The sequence below is a fragment of the Apis laboriosa genome, unplaced genomic scaffold (assembly GCF_014066325.1).
Source record: "Apis laboriosa isolate Shangri-la unplaced genomic scaffold, ASM1406632v1 scaffold38_cov145, whole genome shotgun sequence".
Classification (NCBI taxonomy): Eukaryota; Metazoa; Arthropoda; class Insecta; order Hymenoptera; family Apidae; genus Apis; species Apis laboriosa.
In genome coordinates this window covers 2,778,378-2,794,177 of record NW_025223092.1, presented here as the reverse complement: position 1 = coordinate 2,794,177, position 15,800 = coordinate 2,778,378, and the positions used below count along the sequence as shown (strand labels likewise).

Here is a 15,800-nt window from a genome sequence, read left to right as displayed (position 1 = left end):
TACACATGTATACATGCACGTGTATAATAATATATATGTACAGTGTGTTTTTTCTTCCATATTATTTTGTACGTAGAAAACAACTTGTAACTAAAATTAATTCCATTTTTTATATCATTTATAGAATTCAATATATTTTTTATATAATCATGACAAAATTCCCTAATAATACCATTAATTTCCAATTTTTCTCCAATTATGCATATTTCCACATCACAATACACGTGTGTACATATGTATACATACGTATCTGCACCTATTTTAATACGTGTATATATATATATATATATATATATATATATATTTTTCGATATATATCTATATATAGTATATAAGATGTATATTTACATATATATTTATATATGTAAGTACACATACCGAAAATACAGCAATAATGGACGGTTGAATATTTCCTACCTCGAAAAAGTGATTGATCTTCACTCGGCGACGACTGAATTAGACTCGAAATATATGCAAAAGCGTGCCTCCCTTAAGGGGCGTCTTTTCATTGTTGAACAGCTCGGAGGTATATAAGTACCGGTTATTAGCAGAGCCAGGCACTTCGAACAGGTGTGTGCTTATACCTAACACGAAACTCATTTAAAATTTTTTTTCACGTAGAAAATTTTTTTGGATTGAAACGATCATTTTTTTTTTTTGGAATGTGCGATTCTTCGATTATGATGGGTCCATTCGAAATAGAATCTTATATAAAATATCACCGTTACAATCAATTTTATCGTTTTACGTGTAGACTTTTATCTTTTCTTATAATAAAACTCTTCTTTTTTGTTATTTAATTGCCTTTTTTTTACATTTCATCAATAAATTTCGATAGAAGTACGTATCATTATCCTTAAACAAATATATATATATCCCTATAAGATTAATTTTCACAATGTAATCTTTTAAAATTAAAATTTAATATCTCTTTTACCGAAAACAAATATAACTCGGATATTTAATAATTCATTAAAATGAATCCAACATTAATTTCCAATAAATACTGCTTTCTTTCGTATCCAATCTTCATTGAACTGTTAACAAACAACGAGCAAGTGTATCATCATCGACCCATCATCCTCAATTTCAGACCCACATTCGCATAACTACCTATCCATTCCTTGTCTTCCGTTCTACAAACCGATTTCGAATTCATTTCGACCACTTGCCAACAATTCACCACTTTCTACTTCACACTTCCTCTCAATGATACACGGAGACAAAGAGCGAAGCAAGAAGGAAACAGTGACGGACGCACGAATGGAGATTCAAGGGAGATTCCGTTTGAGTGAATGCGATCAACTTGATAAAGAATCTCAACTGTTACCGGGGATAGGTATCATGTGATAAGCGGAGGCAGGCTGCAGGGGTGGAGAGTGTCTAATGTTGGCGGGCTGCGAGGGTAATTGGAGGGAGCGATAGTCAAGGGCGGGTGCTGCTGGATGCTGTCCCTCTCTGTGCCGTCGAAGATCGACCTTCCTTTGGAACGCCTTGTCGCAGAGGCCGCATTGGAACGGTTTGTAGCCTGTGTGCTTGCGCATGTGCGTGATCAGATTGCTGCTCTGCGAGAACGCCTTGCCGCAGACCACGCATTTGTGCGGTTTCTCGCCTGGAACAGAAAATTTTTAAATGTTAGAAAAAGGAAAATTGAATTAAATTAAGATGGAATATCGAATAGAATTTGTGCTTTTTAAATTGGTACTGTTCATTAGAATCTTCTTGTAGAATCAGTAATTACAATATACATAGTTAATAGTAGATTTGGTATGGATTAGAATTAAATAATCGAATATATTTATCATTAAAAGTATTAAATATATTAATTTTGCGTATAATTCGAGAATTAAGATTGAGTAATTATCATATTTGTGGGAAATTTTCATTTAGAATGATATTTTTTTACAAAATAATCGTTCAAAATTGAAAAAAATAATTTCATAGAAAAATAATCGTGATAATTTCTTGAAGATTCTTCACAGAGTGGGAACCAGATTTATTAAACATAGAAACAACATTTCTCTATGAGTTATTTAAACATAACTTGTGATAATGTGATAAAATATGATAACCAAGTTAAATCATAACTAAAATAATAATATACATTACATTAAAATAATTTTAGTAAAATTTTGATAGTAAAAAATATCATAAATTACTGATATTATAGATATTATCAGTGACATTTTACAAAGATTATCCACATAATATTTTATTTTCCAATATACCTTCCAGTAAGCTTTCGATCGAGCTCTCGACTTCTTTCGCATTCTTAACTTTTGCTACAAAAAAAAAAAAAGGAAACGCAGCGGATGTCACTTTGCTCGACATTGACGCAAAGGGATTGTTCGAATTGGTCGACGACAAACAGGTCGTCACGATTTATAGGTTGATTCAGGTGTGATCGTTTCACCTTGACTCATTATTCCAAATCGCATTCCACGTTTGTTAATCAAATTTGTAAACTGGTTCGCGTCGCATTTGCGATATCTGCCGATCTGGCAGACCGATTCGTCGTTAATCGATTCGCTCGGCTAATTAAAAACGATGCACGCCGCGGAGTGTAATATCTCGTGTTATGATTAAATGATAAGACGTTCTGTTAAAAGAAATATGATATGATTATATGCAGATATGCTTGCAACGTACGTTATGTTGCATTATTTTATTATAGATATTGAAAAATATTTTGAAATTTTAGTTTTACTCTTTTCATTTAATAAGCAATTTTATAAGTTATAAGCATTGTGAAATTATCAATCACTTAAAATAGAGAAATAAATGCAATTCTTATTAGAAAAAAAATGTTATGTTTTTTATAATACGTTGGAAATATTAATTATTATAATTAGTATAGATCATTAATATGAATTTAGAAGTTAAATAAATTATTGCAAAATCAAGACCTTTGTATCAAACAAAAAAAAAATTTAAATAGTACTATTATTTAAAATCTTTAATTATGAATCACAGAAGAAAGAAGTTTAAAATTGATAAAAATGCATGAATTAAATGTGTAATGATATTACACATTTAATTCATAATCAGGGAATATCTTAAACATTGACAAATCAAATATTTAACTTTCACAATATTACTATATTATTTGATATGTGATTTAATTTCACACCTTGATTTTATAAAAAAAGATAGCAAGAATTGTTTTTCAATTATTTAATCAGCAATTAATCAATACATTTTACTTTTTTTTATGTATACTTTTATTGTTACAATATCTATGTGCATTTATTCATCAAGTGCTTATTCTTATTATATCTGATCTTTATTTTAGATTTTTTATTTATTACGTTAAAATATAATTGAATATATTTATGCATAAGTAAATCATGGATATTTCTGCAAATTATTATTTTCATAAATGTAATTATAAATTAAATATATGATATAATGGAATTTCATTCTCAAAATTTTATAATAATAATGTTACATTAGATATATATTTTTATACAATATATTCTGCATATTTAAATCAGAAATGTATGAATATTCACAATCTACTTACAATAGAGAAAAAAAAATTAAAGATTTTAAAATATTCTTTTTACTCTTCTGAAAATAAAAATGAATAAAAATTTTTGACAAAGATTTATGATGAATTCTGTTAAGTTACAGAAATCAAATGATTATCTCCAATAAAATTGATCTGATTGTCCTCTGTGTGACTCAAACATTCATAATATCACTCTCACAAAACTTCTTTCTAAACACGTTCTGTTTTAAATACGTTCAATCGAATATCAAGTCGTAATTCGCGCATATGCTGTTCAGTGCAAACAATAGGATAGTTATTAAGCACAAAGTTCGCCAAGTTTCCACGGCGAGCAGCGCAAGAAATTCCAGGAAACTTAAATATTTGCTCGGAATTATTATCGGCAGGTTTTAAGAACGATCTTTTATGCGGATCGGGATAACCGATAAGATGGAAAAACTCGTTCGAAAGAGTCCTCGAATACTCGTCCTAACGATGATCGCTCGATAAATCGTGCAAACAGCCCTCCTCTCCTTCTCTATCTCGACAAAATATTCCGTGTAAACAGTGGAACCGATTGTAAAACGACGATAAAATGGCTCATACGTAAGTCGCGTATCGCGTCCTGTTGTCGTTAAGATTCTATCGAGAAGAAATTAATTTTCGTCTCGGACAACATCATACTGTGATCGAGCGACGTTTATCCGAGGGTGTAAAAACATGTATAAGGGAAGGAGAAAAGAAGAAAAAAAAAAAAAAATGGAAAAAGTCTCATCGCGGTTTGCTCGGTTTTTGCGATTTTATGCGGTATTTGCCGTTTGAGAAGAAATTTTCCGTATCATTGAAGTATCATTGAAGAATTAATAAGGGAAGGGAGAAAATTAAAACTATCGATGAAAAGGGAAAATCTTTTGTTAGTTCGATATATCATATTCTTTAAAAAACGATATCTTTTTATAACAGTTAAACAATTCCTGTTTTTTATGGTTTTATTAAAATAAATATAATATTTATTTTCAGGGATGAATAATAAAAATAAGTGTGATCTCACATCAATATCCAATTTTCTATACGATTTTTCAATTTTTCCATATTATTAATAACAACTAGTTATCGTATAATTTTTTCAATCACAATTAAATCAAAGCGATAATTTTATAAACTGTTCTCAATTTCGCTACAAATGGATTTCCTCTTGTTCTCGATTAAGAAGAAGAAACGCATAATAAGGAGGAAGTAAAGTGGAAAAAGCGTGAAAGTATTAAAAAAGAAAAAGAGGAGAGGAAAAGAAAAAAGGAACGCAAAGAGTATAAAGCGTCTGTTCCCACCGATAAAAATGTCATCAACGCGATGGTCACGGTTTTTCTCGTCCCTCGTTTCCTTCGTTTCTCAGGGTACTTACACATTATTGCTTGCAATCGATTTGCATCGATATATCATCAGACTTATCGAGTCCGCTATAAATACGAACAATGGCGGAACCGCGACGATGATGACGCCTTGTTATCGCAAGCGCTTGCTTCGTTTGTGTCACCGCTTAGGACGACGCGAGGAAAAATACCATTATCGTAATTGTTCGCTCGGCTTTCGATCTACCTAACCCTTTTATAACTAATGAAAGATGGTTGTCTACGAGCATCCTCCCGTTCGAGCGGCGCTCGGGTTATTATCGAAATGATTTTCGCGCAAATTAAACATGGCGAACGGCATACGTCACCGCGCGATTTTTCAATTACGATTTTAAATTGATAGACGAAGGGCGATATATCGATCGAGTTATTAACGATGCTTTTTAATGTATCGAATAAGATTGCATTGCAGCGTCAAGGATAATAGTTTGAAGAGGAAAATTAATTTGTTTGTTCATGTATCTAATTGTACATCGTAAATTTTTATATTTATAAATATAATAAATAATGTAATTATAAATATTTGTTCGAATAAAAGTAAAATAATTTTTTAAAATAATGAGTAATAATGAGTTTCTTAAAAAAAAACTCTGAAGGAAATTTACGATTGTTTTCAATTTAATAAAATGATATTTCATTTTAATGACAATCGAATAACAACTTTGGAAATATTATTATTAAAATTCTGTAGGGAATTTAAAAATTATATGTATTATAAAAAAAAAAGATTAAAAATATATCTATAAATTAATCAGGTTATAATTTTTTGTAAAATGTAAAATAAGTTTCTATATTTTTGACTTTTCACTTTATTCAGAAAGATAAAGAAATCTTAATATATATAGATAATTGATCTCTCAAATTCAAAATATCTTTATCTTAAAATAAATTTTTGTTTATAAAGTAAATGTTTTTCTTATTCGTTATTTTCAATTTCGAATAAAAAATCATTCTTATTAAAAATATAATTATTAATTAGTTTATATTATTTTACGAAGAAAGAAAATTTTTGCGACATCTAATAGGTTAGTAAGAGAAACTCTCGAAGGGAAAAAGGTTTTGATAGAACAGAATCAGTTGTATCTTGGTATTCCGATCACAGAAACGCTCTATCCGCTCCATCGTCAAAGAATTCCACTTTGCATTAGAGAGAAAATGTCGGAGCGGAAGTGCACTGTCTTTTCAAAAATTCTTTCTGTTGTCTATGATAGAATGACAATCTGTACTTTCAATTTCCCAAGAGAAAGTCGTCATGAAATGATAAACTCTTTATTGCTTTTGAAGTTTTATTAGATAAATAAAAAAGATTTGCAGAAATGCAGAAAATTAATTTATAATTTAAATTTCAACAGAACGACGATTGAATAGAAAATTTTCATCCAAAAATTTAATGAAAATGCTTCATGAATTCATTGTAATTGAACACAATTTTAAATGTAAATTATTTTAAATCCAATTTTATATCTCAACAAAATATTTTCTTCAGTTGTCTGCAGAACAGGTATTATAAATGATCATTTATTTCATTATATATTTTTCTATCAAAAAAATGAACGACAGAATTCTTGGTTATCTGATAAAATACGACCATGAAAACCGAATATGCAATTTGTTTTTTTACGTCTTGTTTGTTTTACGTCTTGTCGCGAATTTTATCGCAGACAGAAGAAATTGATTTGAAATGAAATGATTTAAAAATATATCAATAAACAAACAGTGATCGATAATGTCTTTTGCTGGATTTTATTTGCTTTAATCGACTGGATGGATTTAAAATAACTTGATTAATTGAGATAATATCAATTAAAATGATTCAAAAAATTCGTTCGAAAAAATTATATATATAATTTTAAATTATATAATAAAAATATTTACGAAAACATCACGATAAATAGAAGATTATGAAATAATTTAGAAATAATGTATATAAAATATAAAACGTATTATTAGTTTTACTATTAATTATTAAATAATCTTATTTCTATTAATTAAACTTTTACTTTTAAGAAAGATTATTTATCTTTTCTTCTTGAATTTTATTGCTATTGAATTAGGAACAAAAAGAAAAAAAATATAAGAAACCAAAGTTAATTGTTAATATATTATTTGTTATTAATTTATTAATAAAAAAGAAATATGTTTTGAAATTCTTTAAAAATTTCTTTGTAATTAAGATAAAATATTTAAGTTTATCTTCTACTTACTAATAATAATTTGTTACTTAAATAAAAAAAAAATGAAATTACGTTCTTTTAAATTTTATACTCATAAGATATTTATAATTTCATTTTCAAAATATTTGATTCTTCAAACTTAATCCTCCTTTTAATAGAATTGAATTTTATTTCATGTTTGTTTCTTCTACGACTATTATACTTGATTAATTATACTTGAACTTGAACTGCGATCTCTATAACTTATTTTTTCCTCCTTTTTTTTCTTTTTTTTTTTTTTCCATGATTTACGTCTATGTTTGTGCGAAAGATAACGCCAAAAAACTGACGTGTACTTTGTGAAATTATATGCGGGTGTGATAAACTTTAACGTTGCAACTGGCAATCAAAACCAAAAAGGCATTGACAAAAATTATAATCCTTATGTTTAAATGTTCTTGATATATCCGTAATCTATGGTATATATCACATTATCGTATTAATATTCAAAGGAATCAAGAAATTTCATCGATTAAATTAATTTGAATTACGTAGAATGACATTAATATTATACAATTTTTAAAAATTATAAATATATATTATTTCATTTTTAAATATAACAGCAGAATGACAGAAAATATTAATAAATCGAAAAATTAAATCATATTTACCATATTTTTAAAAAGAACCAAACTTTTTTGGAAGTAAATATAAAATCAAAGATAAAATTTGATGAAATATTTTTAATCGAAAAAAAATAAATATATTTTATTATTTCATTATTTATTAACCAATTAAAATATTATGAATATATAACATCGACTATAAAAGAATCACTCGTTTAATCCTATATCATGGAAAAATATTGTGAATGCCACTTGAAAACACCCATCCTATAACTAACCAACTATTGATTTAAGGATTCATAGAGTCGAAAGGATTAATTGCATTAATAGAGTGTGAAATAATGGATCCCTCGAAGTATCATCGCGAATCAAACAATTCTCAATATCCCTAATCCTAATTGTTCCTCGACAATTATGGTCCCTGGCAATCTATGCGACGCCATTACATGAAGTTCATTAAGCGATCGTTGCATAATTAAACGGATTGCTACCAAAACACACGCGCACGTGTCGACACACGTACACATACATATACACACACACACGCACGCACGCGCGCGGATAGTCCGCGTATCCAGTGCTATCATTAAAATCGGCCACGAAGTAAACGTTTCAGACGGTAAATATTTAAGTCGACCGCTAAGGGCTCGGTAATGAGAGTCGAGATGGATCGATATATGGCCACGTATACTACTTGCGTAGAAAAGGACGGATACGAGCGTTCGTCGGTCGCTGACACACTTGATAAATATTACCCATCGGGTGAAATTGCTTTCCCATTCTGTCCCTTCTTTAATACACCTTTACGCAATTGTGACTGTATCGTAGATAATTCCACTGGCCGCCGTTTCATCCGTTTCTTATTTTCATCATTTGGCGCTGTTGCGAGTGTATTTAATATAAATATTTAAGATTTAAGATTTTTGGTGGAAAATTATTTTTGATCGATCCATGAATTTTATCGGATAAATATTTTCTTATATATGAACGGATATTTCGCTGTTTGGATTTGGATTTATATTTTTATATATTTTAGGCTATAGTTAAATTGTAAATCTGATTGTAAATCAAAAATTCAATATAAAGATAAATACGAAGTTAAATTTAAAAATAAATTTGAATTTAAATAACAATTAAATTAAATAGAGATAAACTTAACTCAAATATAATTTAAATATAATCTAATATACCATCCATAAAAGTTTTTGAATAGGAAAAAAATTAGAAAATAAAATATTCATGTATTGAATTCTCTTTGAATAACAATTAAATTTTTTTTATTCTTTATTCTTTAGAAATATTCGTTTAATAAATTTGAAAAAAAGAAGAATCAATTACTAAGACTGATACTGGATTAAGAATGGAAGAATCTTCGATCGAAACTTTCTAATGCAAATAGGATAGTAAAATTCTTCGGTATTTCGATATAAAATAGTATTTCATCGGTTTTATTTCTACGCAAATGGACAATTTCAATGAAACTACATGTTAGAATATGCAATTTTCTACAATATGCGTGTATCGAGAAAGAAAGAATGTACACGTAAAACTTTGCCAATAACCTTTCTTAGATCCCTGCTTCCTGTTTTACGGTTTTCTTCTTTCATTTATTTTCAATCGCTTATCGATGCTTACGAGAAAACTTTTTCACGTGTTATCTACTCAAAACGACTATAGGAACGTTATTTTTCTATCAAAATGTTTTCCTACTTTTCTTCTTTCTTTTTCCTGTCATTCAAAAGCGATCAGCAAGAAATGCTGTAATGCCGATGCATTGCAACATTATATTTTATTCCGTAATTTTGCATTTCATATCTTATCATTTAGATATTATTAATAATAACAGTAATTCTATCTTCTTTAATTTAATTTTAAATTTGATTATCGATTCTTGTTATCCGAATGATATAATCAAATTTATTTTCCCCAATTATTAATAAAAATATTCCTAAGAAATTTTTAAAAATTATTAAAAGATTCCTAAAAACTTCTAAAAAAATCTAGTTACTTAAATATTATTACTTAAATATTTAAAATCTATCGTTACAAATAATCTCATAATTTTTTATCAAATAAAAAATTATCTTATATCTAATAATAATTAATTAAAGTGAACAAATGAAGAATCAAATCTCGAATTCGTTCGAAATTAAATCTGAAATAAAATTCCAAATGTATTGTCGGAGGGGAGCTAAGAACAGGGTGGATACTGTGACGATGAGGCGTGTCACATCTCCCACAGGAATTATTTATACGGCGAGGTTTCATCGTAGAAAACTCCGGCAAACAATTTACAAACTGCGTGTAACCACTGTTCAGCCCGAACTTCTGCTTATTATAATCCCCCAAAGGATTATTACAGTGCCGCCATATTTTACAGTACAATTTATCCTTCGAGTTCAACGAATCACGATTCATTTGTACCCTCCGGTAGTCGTCGAGAACATCCTTTTATCCTAGTCTTTTATCATGCTAGTAAATTGTGTAAGATTATACATATCTCTCTTCTCAACGATAATAGAAAACAATGTTGTAGAAATGTGCGCGGATTTTAAATCGGTGTTAAATCTTTTTTTAAAATAAAAATGTCGTCCCTCGAGGATTGTAATGGCTAGATTGTAGAGATTTATGGAAATAGATATTGTAGAATATTGGCAATAAAGTGATCCAGATTTGTCTGTGAAAGATTTTACCATTACTTATTTCATATTTTATATTATACTTTTTTATTAAATACTTACATTTTTCTTTAAGAATATCTATAATAGAATATCTCAGTTTAATTCTGAGTTTATTTTTACTTAATATTTTTGTTAGAAGTTTAAAACATTTGAATCTTTATAGCATTTAATATAATATTTTAGTTTTATTTTTATATGTAGAATGCACATTGAGATAATTTATATTGAAAAATTTGCCATCTATATATTATGCTTAAAAATATATATATTGTATTAAAATATTTTTTTTTTAACAAATTTCTAGTAAATTGAAAATATTAGAAAGAGATATATGAAGATACGTCATGTTAAAAATTCCTTTTCTTCAAATAATTAAATTATTTATACATTTATATAGAACTATATTAAATATGTATCTTAATAGTTCAGACGATAATTTATTTATGAATATTTATTACGTATATATATATATATATTACAAAATAATCGTTAACAGATGTAATGATGTAACGTCAAAAAGTAAAAGATATGATAAATTAAAAATGTATAAATTAAAAATTTAAGTCACAAAAAAAAAAGATAGAAAATTAGTTAATTAATAGAAAATAAATGAAAATTATTTTCTATTAAAATATCATATATATTTTAAAAAAACCGATATTTCTTCGATAATGACACACCACATGTGTAAATGCAACAAAATGCGGTATTAGATATTTTTTTTTTTTTTTAACAACTGCTAATCTCTCGAAGATTAAAATCAAAAAAGAAACAACAATTTAAAATAAACTAGTTTCAATTATTTTGTTTTGTGTTCACACCACTTTATTTTCTGTCGACCCATTAAAATTCGATATCCGTCCACGTGGTGTTTTTATAATTCCCCGACAATTAAGTGCAATTATCCGCCAAGGCTGCTTTTATCGAAATTCCGCGAAAACCAGAGGAGCATACATATCGAAAAGCGTGTGGTTGTGTGCAGGTATACATTCGAAACTGACGCGATTCCGTGGCACGGTTCGAAAAGAAAAGAAAAGAAAAAGAAAAGAAAACACTGCAAGTGTGCGATGCACATACTCCAGGGTTATAGATTACGCAATGAGTCGTGACATATTTTATCTAACCGTTAATTATGCGACAACTACAAGTTTTCGAACAACAAACGAGTTTTACTTTTGACCAAGAAATTAAAAACAGGAATTTTCCGACAGTGGACAGTGAATTGTGGACTAATGGATCGCTGTAAATGTAATAGTTTCGTGTATGTATACACGATGAAATTATTATTCGGAAATCTCTAGAAGATTAACGTAATAATCTCTATGAATTTGAAATATGTACAGTCGAATCTCTTTAACTCGAGCTTCCTCTGTAAATTGAAAATTTAAGAGTTTAATTTAAGAGAAATTATTATTTTTCTTTCTTTAAGTCTTTACGTAATATTTGATCTTTACGAAATATATCAAATTTTTTATTTTTTAAATCTATTTCATTTAAAAATTTCGACGAGAAGAAATCTTTAAAACTCGAAAATTATAATTTCTTTTTTTGAGATTTTAACAATCGAGATTCCATATCATCGAATTAAGATGATTTTCTTTTTCGTAAATTAATTTTGCTTTTGAATTGAAATTGAACGGATTTGATTATGCTATTACACGTTTTTTTACATTTATTTTTGTCATGTCATTCGAATATTGTAAATTATAATCACTTAGATACTACGTATATAAATATAATATGTTTTACATATTCGTTTTGAATGATAACTAATTGATAATGCAAATTGTTATTTGGTAAAAGTGAATTGGCAATATAAATCGAGTAAGTGTTACACATTTATACATTTTGTACATTGATAATATGTTGCTTTATCAAAATGTAAGATGATACATGTGAAAATGAAGATATTATTTTATTTTTTTATAAATAAAAATAACAAGTTAAATGTCGATTCATGAAGAATCTATTGAACATTTTGTATTTGGAATTTGTTTAAAAGAATATACTTTCCTGTTCGAACAATTAAAATATGAAAAAAATTGCAATATATTTGATATATAATTAAATTATTACATTATTTATTTATATATAATTTATATATTATTTATATATATAATCTTGTTAAAATATTTAAAAGATAACTAAACATTAAATTTTAAAGATATTTGTTAATTTATAATGAGAGCAATTATCGCAATTAAAAAAATTTTTGATAGCGTGAAAAATATATTATCTGGAAATGGAAATTATATCGTTAATATTTTATCGATATATTTCGAAAAAAATAATAAATATTTCATTTTTTTTGCATATAATTTTTACCAATATTCTATGATGTTTTATTGGTAATAATTGCAATAGATTACATAAAAAATTCAACTTATATTCATAGTCATGTTATTTAATGAACGTATTGCCATTAAATTTAATATCTTCTATATTCGAAATTTTTTTAAAAACGTGAAATATGTAAAAGTAATTATCAAGAAACTATGAAAACGTAATTTTATATGTATCATATTTCTTTTACATTTCATTTTCAACTTCCACCATTTTTCCACCAATGAACACATGTTTCTAATATTATGTTTTTTATTATTAAATTTTGTGACGCTATAAAATACTTATAAAAAAATTATAAATTATATATTGAATTTCTAGCATCCATGTTAAAAATTCCAAAAAATTTAAACAGCCAATCAGATAATCATTTGTTATCAATTAAAAATTAAAGATTGAACTTTTTCGAGCTTCGAATGAGTACATCTCTGTTAAAAATGAACAATTCCTGGAATATATAAATGTTGCAACGTATCGACGATTCGATATTTCACGTTACTTCATCGTAAATTCGAAGTTAATTCAAAGCTCACTCCACGTTACCTCGGGAGAGCGTTAAAAGCGGTCATAAATTGCCCGCTGTTTTCCTAACGATGAATCAATAGGAAGAAATCGCGTCGAGGAACGATTAAATTTGCATTAATAATTGTTCCGTGAAACGGGGGCAAAAATCGTTTGGAAAGGATGGATAAAAAGGTGTCTCGCACGTTCAACCCTTGCGATGCCTATGCTAATTATATAAAGAAGGGAGGCGATCCTCGTGGCGGCCACGTGCCTAACCGGAAACTCCCCCGAACCGTGACAAACAGCGCGTTTCCCATCACTCGTATATATATATATATATCTTCTTCCGCTCGTTTCTTCATCGAGGAACGCGATTAAATCGACCTTAAAAATATCTTTCACGCGAGATCAAGGTTCAATCTTAGATTAAACCGTGCACTTTTGTTTGTGCATTCATTCATTTTACTATTCTCACTGTATTTTGCATTCTTGCTAATATCGCTTTACGATAAATAAAAAAATATAATCATTGAGATATATTTATAGTGAATGGAGTGAAATATAAGAGAATGAGATTGAGATGTAAATTTATTTGGAATAAATTAAGAAGCATAGAAGATGCATCTAATATTATAAAAGTAAGATAGAAAAGGATCGATAACATAAAGATTTGACTCTTTTTCACAAATTTAAGATAGTATTATAAAAGTATAAATATATATATATATTTTCATAAATTAATTTTTTTTAAAACTAATTTTGTATGAAGAAATTTTATTCTATATTTTATTTTTCAATTCTATTACGATTTTTTTTGTATTCTTATAATTGTAAAAATTATGTTATATGTTAAAAATTATTTATTATATATTAATGAAAGATGTAAATATTTTATATGAATCGTTCATTTTTATTGAATGACAATTATAAAAATGTACTAATATATTCTCACCCCTAATACACTAATGCATTTGGTCAATCGATTCTATCCCCTTATGAGCTTGTCTATAATTTATCAAGTAATAAAGAGTGAAACGTTTATTACCTTGACGTTTCGACATTTGACGATTTTCCATAAAATCTTCGTAAAATATGCAACTTTTCTAAGTAGGAAAATCATTGTCTACGGGATTGTAGATACCGTTCAATCGTATAGAAATGAAGAAATGGTATTATTAAAGAATTTTTCGTTACATATATTAAAACATTTACTCTATACACTTATTTAAATTATTACTTTTACTTAAATTTATTCTATTAAAGTAACATCATTTTAAAAACCAAAAAAAAAAAAAAAATAGAAGAACNATATATTAAAACATTTACTCTATACACTTATTTAAATTATTACTTTTACATTTACTTAAATTTTACTCTATTAAAGTAACATCATTTTAAAAACCAAAAAAAAAAAAAAAAATAGAAGAACGAATCAATTCTTTTTTCCTCGATAAATTTCTCATCTTCTCAATTGAAACAAAATTTGTCCAATATTAAAATTCTTCGATTTTAAAAGAATACGATAGATATAAAATATCTTTCCCCAACCATAAAATTCAATAAGAATTAACAGTAATCATTACTGACTACTTAATTAATTATTCAATATTTACTTGCAATAATCGTTTTACAATTTCATTTCTCTATATATATATTCCTCCTCCCACAAACTCTCCTATTCCCAACAAAACACAACCTTCTATCATAATAAATTTGCAGAGCGGCAAACTATACGATGACCATGCGTGATTCACAGACATATGACATTCAGGAAGCGTTCACGATAGATACATAGGTGCACGCGTGTATTAGACACGTTATATAGCAAGAGGGACGAGGACGCGTGCATCGCGTTTGTCCGAGGATGCGTTCTATTACACGCGCGTATACGTATATAGTTGGGCATTAACATGCACGCGCCACGTCGATCAAAAAGGCGCGGTCTATAGGACGAGCCACGACAGCACGGGTTTTTCGGTATCGCTCGTTACACCCAGGTATACGTGCATGCCACGCCGATAAGCGTAATTTTGTTCCATCGACGACAGCTACGTCGCCTGTTCAACGGAAATCGGATGGACAATGGTCGACGAGGGTTGAGCATTAGATTGATGCATATAAAATGAAACGAATTTCTTCTTTTCAAAATTTCAAATTATATTAATATACGAATTATATTATAGGTTATAGCGCGTCTATAAAACGATATTGCTTTGGAAAAATACGCAAACATCTCTCGTGTAATAATTTAATAGAGAAGATGTTAGAAATATAAAATAATAAATTGTATTTCTACGTGGATAAATTATCCATGGTATTTCTTAAGTAAGTAAAAATAATTATGATCCAAAAAATTGATAAAAAGATTTGCTAATATCACGCAAAGAGATTAAAAGATTTAGAAATATCGTTTCAATTCGAAAGATTTCAGATTTTCCAGATGAAATATTAATGTAGAAGATAATACGCGAAGAAGTTCCTAGAAATTTCGATACAAAAAGAAAATGGAAGAAGGATTCAAAAAAGTTACGATGAAAAAAAAATAAAGTCTACGAAAAATTAACGAGAGATGGAAAAATTGAAAAAAAAAAAAA

At 27.8% G+C, this 15,800-nt stretch overlaps 1 protein-coding gene across 1 annotated transcript in view; it reads right to left on the bottom strand.

Moving 5' to 3' along the window:
* Positions 1-894: 894 nt before the first annotated feature.
* The window catches only part of LOC122715527 (zinc finger protein 502-like), a 28,330-nt gene continuing 13,424 nt past the window's right edge, over positions 895-15,800 (bottom strand). The window contains exon 6 of the mRNA XM_043937795.1: positions 895-1,612. Within this exon, the coding sequence (XP_043793730.1) occupies positions 1,320-1,612 (293 nt within the window). The 3' untranslated portion in view covers positions 895-1,319. The remainder of the gene's footprint in view (positions 1,613-15,800) is intronic.